This window comes from Osmerus eperlanus, chromosome 27 (genome assembly GCF_963692335.1).
Source record: "Osmerus eperlanus chromosome 27, fOsmEpe2.1, whole genome shotgun sequence".
Classification (NCBI taxonomy): Eukaryota; Metazoa; Chordata; class Actinopteri; order Osmeriformes; family Osmeridae; genus Osmerus; species Osmerus eperlanus.
Window position 1 is genome coordinate 3,924,444 of NC_085044.1, and position 9,457 is coordinate 3,933,900.

Sequence of the window (9,457 nt, forward strand, 5' to 3'; positions counted from 1 at the left end):
ATTTGCACACTGTTCATAGTTGGGACTAATTAAACTGCCCATCACACTGTATTCTTTAAATAAACCACCTATAATATTTGTTCTGTATGACTTTCTTACATACCTCAGCTCGGCCATAGTGACATTTAGTCATTTATCAGACGCTCTTATCCAGAGCAACTTACAGTAAGTACAGGGATATTTGCCCTGAGGCAAGTAGGGTGAAGTGTCTTGCCCAAGGACACAACTTCATTTTGCACAACCGAGAATCAATCCGGCAACCTTCTGATTACTAGCCCAATTCCCTAACCACTCAGCCACCTGACTCCCTGACATAAGGATAGTGTACAGAAACCGACAAACCAGAGTGAGAAACAACCTGCTAGTTCCTGCTAGTAAGATTTTATCTTTCGGGTGTTGTTTGACAGGTGCTACCAGTCTTTACCGCATGACTCTATTCTACTAAATATGTTTTTTCTTTTCATGGAAAGCTACATGTGTCTACATATTGTGCCCTATATGATCTTAAGGGGACTTAAACAACTCCCCTATACAAGCAGAAGTAGTAGGGAGTCGTAGTGGCTGAGCGGTTAGGGAATCGGGCTAGTAATCAGAAGGTTTGATTCCCCGCCAGGCCTATGACGTTGAGTCTTTGAGCAAGGCACTTCACCCTACTTGCCTCGGGGGAATGTCCCTGTACTTACTGTCTGCTAAATGACTAAATGTAAGTAGAATATAGCTCCAGAACAGACCTGGCAGAGCATCACCAGAAAGGATACTCAGCACCTGGTCATGTCTGAGTCGCAAACTCAAAGCAGTCATTGAATGCAAATGATATGCAGCAATGTACGAAATGTGACTACTTTCATTTACATATAATTTCTGTGTCCCACACATAACTGCGCCCTGTATGCACAATGTATGAATGGTGTAATTTCGACATGTTGAAATCAAAATGTAAGAAAGTAACCTTTAATAAAACCTGAGAATGTGCGCTTGGGCCACTTGTGAATTAGATGATTACAAATCTAAAACTGTGGAGTACCGAGGAAAATGTCTTAGTCTCAAATATGATGGTGGGCACTGGTCTTCATGCACATTATCTTCCTTTGCTTAGCTGTATTTCTTTTACTGAGCCTACTTGTAAGGAAAGTGCTACACAAACAGAGACAGATCAGAATGTACCTTTCCTGTACTTCACAACGGCCTCCACTAATTCCTTCTGTTGGCACAGCCCATTCCATCAATCACAACACTCATACGTAGCTCACATAGCTTTCATACAGTAGTGTTTTTGTTTAGATCCGGTAAGGTGATTGCAAATGCCTAAGATTCTCACAAAAGCGCCCAGAGGGCTGCATCATGAAGGGGGGGGGAGCTTGTACAGGGAACCACTCGGGGCGGCCTGAAGAGTTGGAGAGGTGTACAGGTACAGTGGGGCTGGGATAGGGATTACTGTAAGATGAGGGGTGGAGAAAGCGCAGGGGCTGGGTTTAGATGTTGAGTTGTACAGTGTGGGGTGGGGGCTGAGGAGGGGGGGGGGGGGTCGGGGGAGGGCAGGTTTGAAGCTGGCAAGCATATAATAATGATGTTGTTTTATGTAAACCACGGCTGACTCATGCTGATTGGAACCAGCTATGACTGCGGGGAACTTGTCTCTATGAATTCACTCCTGTTTGTGTTTATGCCTTTGTGATTTTTTTCACTGCAGCATGTTTGTGGTGCTGTCAGTGTGTACTTTAATGGCGTCAAATCTTTTCAAATGCTTTATTGTATGAAATATCATCTTATATCAATATTTTAGATAGAACGATCTTGAACTGGAGTGAATGATTGCACTATTTTGACAGGTGAGACACTTTGAGGTGCTTATCTGAAGATCAAATTCATATCAGTTAGTGGAGCAATGCTTGGTTTCACAGTAAATCGTTTTGAAAGAAGGCAGCACCACCTGACAAACAATGGTTGTTAGAGAGCAACGACCAAGTACGGAAATCAGGTCTCTCTGGATTCCTTGCACCCCTCACGCCAGGACGATATGTGACATGAAGAATAAAGAATGTTTTTCTGTCTTATCTAAAGCTATAAACAAAAAAGACTGCGCTCCGACATGGAGGGGCGGTGCCAAGGGTTCAGTGCCATTGTGCTTGTTCGAGTGGGGAGAGGGGCCACTTTAAGATGTTGTGTTCTTGCAGGTGCAACAATCTCTAAGAGAGAGAGAGAGAGATGCACTTCTGAGCGAGAGGCCCAAAGCAGGATCTACCACTGACTCACTGGTAAGTGCTGTTCGTGTTCCACAGAGTGGTTCTGCACCATTTGAGACATTTTCATCATGGCCTTAAGTTAAAAGGTGTAATTGTTTCCCTGGCATAGCTGCAGGTAAATATATGCATGATGTCGATATATATATATATATATATATATATATTATATTCTGAATTATATTGCTTGGGTGCTGGTACTGAAACCGTTGCCATCGAAGCAGGAATTTAGTTGTCTACTGTGTGTGTGTGTGCGCTCGCGTGTGTAAACGAGAGACAGAGAAGGACAAACAGTTAAAGTGAGAGTATGTGTGAAGGCAAGCATGCATACAGTACTTGGTTTCCTTCGGTTTCTGCACCAAACGAGCAATATCCAGCCATTTGTGATTTCATAAAAAGCCCTGATATAAATGAGGTGTAAAACTTTTGATAAGGCAGATGACTTCCTGATGGTTTTAATTAACTATGGTTTTTTTTATTTACATATTTCTTAACATACTTAACAACATAACCCTCGCAATAATTAGTGAACGCCCACAGATTTCTGTGTCAACAGAAAGTCTGGTTGGACACACAAAGCTCTGCATCATGTCAACTGGTAAGTTGAGCTCTACTGGAATGGCACACTCCTATGTTGAACAACATTGCATGACCAAATATTTATTGACATGATTGTTTTGCTCCAAAAGTGAACAGACAGCAGGTGCTCCGGACCACAAAGGTGCGGACTTCGATGAAGGGAGATGGCAGTTGGATTCGTGCAGTCACAGAACCAAACCAGCAGGAAGATAGCCCACGGTAACCCATGGACACCCGCCCCCCAACCCCGACCCCCCCTCCCCTCCCCTTACCAAGTCAAGTGATGTCGCCTAATCGATCAAATGTGCTTCGATTTTCCCCAAGAAAACCAGAGATTCCCAAGAAACCCATTGAGTTATCTTCTGTTGAATCCAGCCCTGTCACCTCTCCCACTGCACTGACCTCTCCCACAAAGGCAACAAATGACCAAGCAGTGGGTGTTGACCCCACGACCCCTGAAGCCAGTGGGTGTTGACCCCACGACCCCTGAAGCCAGGTGAGACAGGAACGACATTGGCTGGAATTAAATGATGATGAAAGAATGTCATTGTATTTTGTGTTCACTATGCACTGTTATTTATAGTTCAGGGACCAGGGCTATCAGACCAGCCAGGCTGAATTCGTATGTCCTTTCAGCTACAAAGAAATTTGAGTGAGTATATGGTCTTTGATGGAGTGGTGGTAATTATCACTGTTAATTTGATATACTGTATCCGTGCAGCTACAAAACAGGAAAAACAAGTTGTTTCAGTCGACACTGAGAAACCCAATAATGGATTAGGATTTAAACTGGGCTAAGTGTCTTTCTTAATTCACCCTATTCATTGTATTTTCTCTGACCAATATTGATATTTAAACGTGGACCTTTTGGTCTCATTCCAATGTGCTGTATGGTTTGACAGGGATAATTTCATTTTTATGTCTTTTTTTTATCTATCTAATAGGTCCATAGCTGCTCCAGTAAGTCCCCCATTCAGAAGAGTTCCCTCAACTAAAAGGTAATTGTTTTTTGTTTTACTGTTCTTCAAATAGTACTCTGTGTGCTTTTCCCCCCCCCCCCCCCCCCCCCCTCTCTCTCTCTCTCTCTCTCTCTCTCTCTCTCTCTCTCTCTCTCTCTCTCTCTCTCTCTCTCTCTCTCTCTCTCTCTCTCTCTCTCTCCTCCCTCCCTCCCTCCCTCCCTCCCTCCCTCCTCCCTCCCTCCCTCCCTCCCTCCCTCCCCCCCCCCCCCCCCTCTCTCTCTCTCTCTCTCTCTCTCTCTCTCTCTCTCTCTCTCCCTCTCTCTCTCTCTCTCTCTCTCTCTCTCTCTCTGTCTCTCTCCCCCTCTCTCTCTCTCTCATTCATTTTCCCTCACTGATTAAAACTCTGTCTGCTCATGTCTCCTTTCCATCTGCGTCTGGCTCTCCCTCCTCAGTGAGAGTGTCACCGCGGCTAGTGAGGCCGCGCCCGCCTCAACCGAGGCCCAGGTTGTCGGGGAGCAATCTCCTCCAGAGGTATCAGTCGAGTCTGGGTGAGCGGCTCCCATCCACAGTGCTCTTTAATATCATGTCCATCAAAGGTCATTTTCATCTTTTGGGAGGCACGGTTGTAATGATGAATTATTTTCTTCTGGTTGGATATGTAGGAGTGAGAAGACTACTAACATACATGGCCAAGATGCCCAATCAACCGATGCACCTGCTGTGAATTCAGAGGGAGAATCGCCCAAGGAAGCCGCGGATGAGAAGCCTGATAATGATGCAGGGATCGCCGTAGTGCCAGAGAAGTGTCCTGATGATCCAGCGTCTGCTGAACCTGTGAAGGAGGTCGCTATGGAAAGCTCTCCTGAGACGACCACAGAACTGACTGCGGAACCCACAGTGGAACCCACGGTGGAGCCTGCCGTGGAACCAGCAAGCGATGTAAAAGAGGAACCTGTTGCAGAATCTGCTGCGGTGGCAGAACCTGTAAGTGAACCAGTAACTGCAGGATCCACCGACGAACTTCCCATCGAACTTGACACAACTAACGACAAAGACCCTACACCTGCATTGACGTCACATGTTGAAGGGGAAGAAGAATCTACACAGGAATCTTCAGAAATATGTACACATGCAGAAAAACCTGTTATGGAGACCTCAGAAAAATCCTTACATGAAGAGTTTGTGTCTGAGCCTCTTGTTCCCAATGTTGAACTTGCAATGGAGTCAACCGCTGAAAGTACTGCCGCCTCTGCCACTGTCTGTTCTGTTGAGACAACTGTCGAGCCCGTTAAGGAGCCGCCAGCTGAACCTGCAGTACAGCTTGAACAGAAATTGACCTCGGAGGCTCAACCTGCAGTTGAACTTACATCGGATCCTGAAGTGAAATCTGAAGTTCAGCCTGTAGTTGAACCAGCAGTTGAACCTGCTTCTGAACCAGCAGCTGAACCTGCTTCTGAACCAGTAGTTGAACCAATAGCCAAATCTGCATCTGAACCAGCAGCTGAACCAACAGCTGAACCAGCAGCTGAACCTGCTTCTGAACCAGCAGCCGAACCTGCTTCTGAACCAGCAGCTGAACCAGCAGTTGAACCAGCAGCTGAACCTGCTTCTGAACCAGCAGCTGAACCAGCAGCTGAACCAGCAGTTGAACCAGCAGCTGAACCAGAAGCTGAACCAGCAGTTGAACCAACAGCTGAACCAACAGCTGAACCAGCAGCTGAACCAACAGCTGAACCAGCAGCTGAACCTGCTTCTGAACCAGCAGCCGAACCTGCTTCTGAACCAGCAGCTGAACCAGCAGTTGAACCAGCAGCTGAACCTGCTTCTGAACCAGCAGCTGAACCAGCAGCTGAACCAGCAGTTGAACCAGCAGCTGAACCAGAAGCTGAACCAGCAGTTGAACCAACAGCTGAACCAACAGCTGAACCAGCAGCTGAACCAACAGCTGAACCAGCAGCTGAACCAGCAGCTGAACTTAAAGTTGAACTTGCATCTGAACCTGTTGTTGCAGCAAATGAAGAACCTGTTGAAGTCGAGGAGTCAGTTATTGAATCCGCCATTACGTCTACTGTTCAAGCACCTGTTGAGGTTGTACAGGAGCCATCTGTTGGGTCTGCCATGGAACTGGATGAGGCATTAGAAGAGGGAGCATCTTCCACTGCAGTGGTTGTCACTGATGTTATTGCTGAAGCTTCTGTGGAAAGTGTGGGACCTACAGTGGAATCTGCAAAAGAATGCTCCAATGAATCAGAATCTGGTCAAGAGAGTGAAAAAAACAGCTCTGAAGAAACGTAAGTTATATCTCGTATGTGTTTTATCAAGATGCTAGCATGTCAGTATTGTCAATCTTTGTGTTTACTATTTGTTTACGTTCAATGAAAAACATATGATAGCATACTACAGTTATGTATTTAGTTTATCCCACCCTCATGTAAAACATGTATACATTATATACATTATAAACTTTTATTGCAAATTCACAGGCCAAAATATCATGATAGTTTTGTCCCTGTGTAAAGCACATTTTGTATTGCTAATTCATGTTGTAATTTCCTTTGCAGTCAGGCAACTGAACCAGTAGTGAATCTAGTTACAGTCCATTCTCTGCGCCATACTGAGTAAGTGATCTTACTCTGTTGTCCACCATTATTGAACTGAAAAGCAATTCCTTTGCAATGGCGTAAGTGTTACCAATGTGAATGCTTAGAATCAATTAAACATACTCCTTTTGTGAACTTTCTCTTCCAAATGCAGTAATGGCACACCCATCTGTTCATACTGTGATACCCCAATTGATGGTACTATCAAGATTATGATCGATTTCCCCCCCATTTACAGCCATCCAGGCTGTTTCAAGGTACCCCAATCCCCTTATCCTTCCTCTGGTTTGAATATAATCTACTGTGAACATTACGCTCTTTGTTTTTGCTGATGGACCTAACAGTTTTGTGGCACCCTGCTAATTCAATTCCTCCTTCCATCCTGCAGTGTGGGGTATGCAGCCTGGCCTTGGGAGACATGAAGACTGGCATGTTTTTGCATGGACAGGTGATCCACTGTAACGGCTGCTTCTTCAAAACGATTTAAAGAGGAGTTCGAGATCAATCGTTGCAAGGCTGTGATTTGTGCCTGTTCTAAATGCTTTTAGAACCATATGTTAGGTTTCTTTTTTTCTCCTTCTCCACAATAGCTGGCTTCAATATAGTCCCCCTAGCAACCGAGCATTCTTCTCTTCTATTCCCAATGTGACAATGTTATGAGAATCAAATAAAGTACATTACTGTGATGCCTCTGGTTCAAAAGCTTTAATAGGAATTTTAATTGCCAACACATCACATCCTTCGGATATATGGCAATCTGTCCCATTTGTTTTTATGAGCAATGAGCATTAATACATCCTAGAAGAGCATGGAGATTGAGCATGGCATTTTACAGTAACAATAGCACCACTGCAGCCGTGAATATCCTTGAATCCCTACCCAATGATCAGTCAAAAAAGGACAAACAAGGAGTATGTACATATTATGAGAGTGTGTGCAAAATATATCATCCATGGTTTGACTACATTAACACTAGATGGATGTCCATTTATAAATTACACTTCAGCCTCGTACAGAACTCCTGCACGTTCAGCTGTTTTTCAGTGAAGGGAAAGCATGTTTTAAATACAATCAGAAGGCAGCAGCATGTGAAAGGTATTCCGTGTATAAATATGTAGGCACAGTTTACACATCCGTTAGCTTTGGTATGGGGGTCATGTTTTAGATTTGTTTAGTACACTCACGTCACTCATGTTTTGTCAACATTCAAAAACATTGAGTGCGAGACCCAGGATTACATGGAGAGTGAACTGAGACAGAACAACACGACAGTGATATCAGTATAATTTCACAAATCTTTACAAAAAAAAGCAGTCGTTCAAAATCAGAGATGCCGCACCCGACGTGAAAATGAGCAACAAGCTGAAGAGAATCATCCCCTTCGACAGAGTAAGATGTGCCGAGCCTGGAAGGGTGTTACAAACAGGAGTTGTACATCTCACAGTGAGTTGCTTAAATGAAAAAAAACCCAGACAGGAAGCAGTTTGTGTGATGTCAGGTGACAGGTGTGTGCCACAGGGGGTGGAGGAGGACAGAGGTGCCGGGTGTGACGGTCGCCAATCGTGGCCAGGGGGGTTCAGTGGACATGGATGGGTCACAGAGCCTAACAGCGCATGCCTTTCCTTCCCAGGAAGCGCAGGACTGCATAGTTATAGGTCGTTGCTATCACATAGAGGAACTAGGAGACAGGAGAGGGAGAAAGAAAGGGAGAGAGAGGGAGGGAGTGAAAGGGAAATGGTGAGAGAGATGGATGGGTGACAAGAGATCACGAAAAGGATTCAATTACAGGCAGTACAGTTACTCTCCTAAGCTGCACTGTGCACTTCCAGACCAGTATTTTCAACCAAATGCATGGAGAACAGGATGACACTAGTTCAACTCACCAAAGCAAGGAGAGCCACCCCGGCACCAACAAATGCAGCTATATAAAAGTCATAGGTGCCAAAGAACTGCAGAGAAGAAACACGACGTTTTGAACTGTAGTAGCATGACGTAGATACATCATCAAAATAACATGACAAACATAATAAAGAGGAGATCTATTTCACAAGTGTTTTATCAAAACATCCTTTTCCGTTGGCGTAAACCTGACAGACTGGAGGAAGTGTTCCTTCTCATGAGGTTTTCGAATACCATCCTGTCACCGTACTCTCTCTCACCTCTTTGGTTTTGCAGATCGAGGCTAGCGTCATTCCGCATGCCTTCCCTGGCATGGCGTTCCAAGGAAGGAGACCTGTAGAAAAGGTTATCTTAGAAATGTGAATCTAAATACCTCTCATTTTGCGACCATTGAAGAAAACACTCCGCCGCCAATCATTTCTCCATTTGTCCTTTTCAATGCAATTGCAACTGGTTGCTTCTATTCTCTAACAATGTCCCATTTGGTCTCACACTGCCCGAGAGCCAGACACAGACCCCCGCAAAGAGACGGAGATGGACGGTCTAAAGATTTACCTTAAGCCTTTAAACATACAATACATTCCTCTCTTCAAAGACAAGAACGGTATGTTCAATCGGGGTCGAGTCTCGAGCTATTCATCAACCGGTCTGTCAGGAGGAAGAAGGATGACAGCCATGAGATGTCGCTCTCACCGTACTGCCTGGCGTCCATGCAGATCCAGCTGTGCTGGTTTATGCTCGGCGCGGTCTCTGCCAAGAGGTTGATGTTATGGCAGGTCTGTGCCATGTTGAAGAAGAAGAAGACAGGTATGGCCGCGAAGGCAAACACAGCCAGCCAGATGACGACCAGGATGTATGTCAGGACTAGGAACTGCGGGAGGAAGTGATACGTTCATTTACACGAAGTTACAGGAAGTTAGGTTCAAGGAGAATATGGGACATGTACAGCAGTACATGTCCCTGGTGACCCAATTATTGCAGAATAATCAGACATAGCATGTTTCCCTAACATAACACGTTTGTATAATGTGGAATGTGGAATAATTCTGTATAATTCATAAAACATTATTACAAAAATGTATCTGCATTCTGATTCAATTATTAACAAATGCTTCAACATTGAGAGCAAAAGGTTTTATACATGGATTCTGGAGACTTTCACGTGGTGACAAGTCATTAA

At 44.7% G+C, this 9,457-nt stretch overlaps 2 protein-coding genes across 7 annotated transcripts in view; one reads left to right on the top strand and one right to left on the bottom strand.

The window, feature by feature from the left end:
• Positions 1-2,141: 2,141 nt before the first annotated feature.
• Positions 2,142-7,066, top strand: si:dkey-125i10.3 (cell surface glycoprotein 1). Of its 5 annotated transcripts, none has more exons than XM_062453338.1 (12): positions 2,142-2,255; positions 2,781-2,838; positions 2,930-3,038; positions 3,144-3,289; positions 3,408-3,471; positions 3,764-3,817; positions 4,231-4,326; positions 4,441-5,177; positions 5,346-6,069; positions 6,340-6,396; positions 6,533-6,635; positions 6,767-7,066. In XM_062453338.1, exons 2-12 carry the CDS (start codon positions 2,829-2,831, stop codon positions 6,863-6,865), a joined length of 2,199 nt encoding a protein of 732 aa, XP_062309322.1. In that variant the 5' UTR covers positions 2,142-2,255; positions 2,781-2,828; the 3' UTR covers positions 6,866-7,066. The 5 variants fall into 5 exon arrangements, with proteins under 5 accessions (XP_062309322.1, XP_062309321.1, XP_062309318.1 ...); XM_062453337.1 differs by having other exon boundaries at positions 2,143-2,255; positions 4,441-5,225; positions 5,298-6,069; XM_062453334.1 differs by having other exon boundaries at positions 2,143-2,255; positions 4,441-6,069.
• Positions 7,067-7,118: 52 nt separating this feature from the next.
• Positions 7,119-9,457, bottom strand: part of LOC134013768 (myelin proteolipid protein-like) — a 5,796-nt gene continuing 3,457 nt past the window's right edge. For both annotated transcript variants that reach the window (XM_062453478.1, XM_062453477.1), the window contains exons 4-7: positions 8,971-9,148; positions 8,538-8,611; positions 8,262-8,327; positions 7,119-8,056 (exon numbers count right to left, since the gene is read on the bottom strand). In XM_062453478.1, coding sequence (XP_062309462.1) covers positions 7,982-8,056; positions 8,262-8,327; positions 8,538-8,611; positions 8,971-9,148 — 393 coding nt within the window. In that variant the 3' untranslated portion in view covers positions 7,119-7,981. The remainder of the gene's footprint in view (positions 8,057-8,261; positions 8,328-8,537; positions 8,612-8,970; positions 9,149-9,457) is intronic.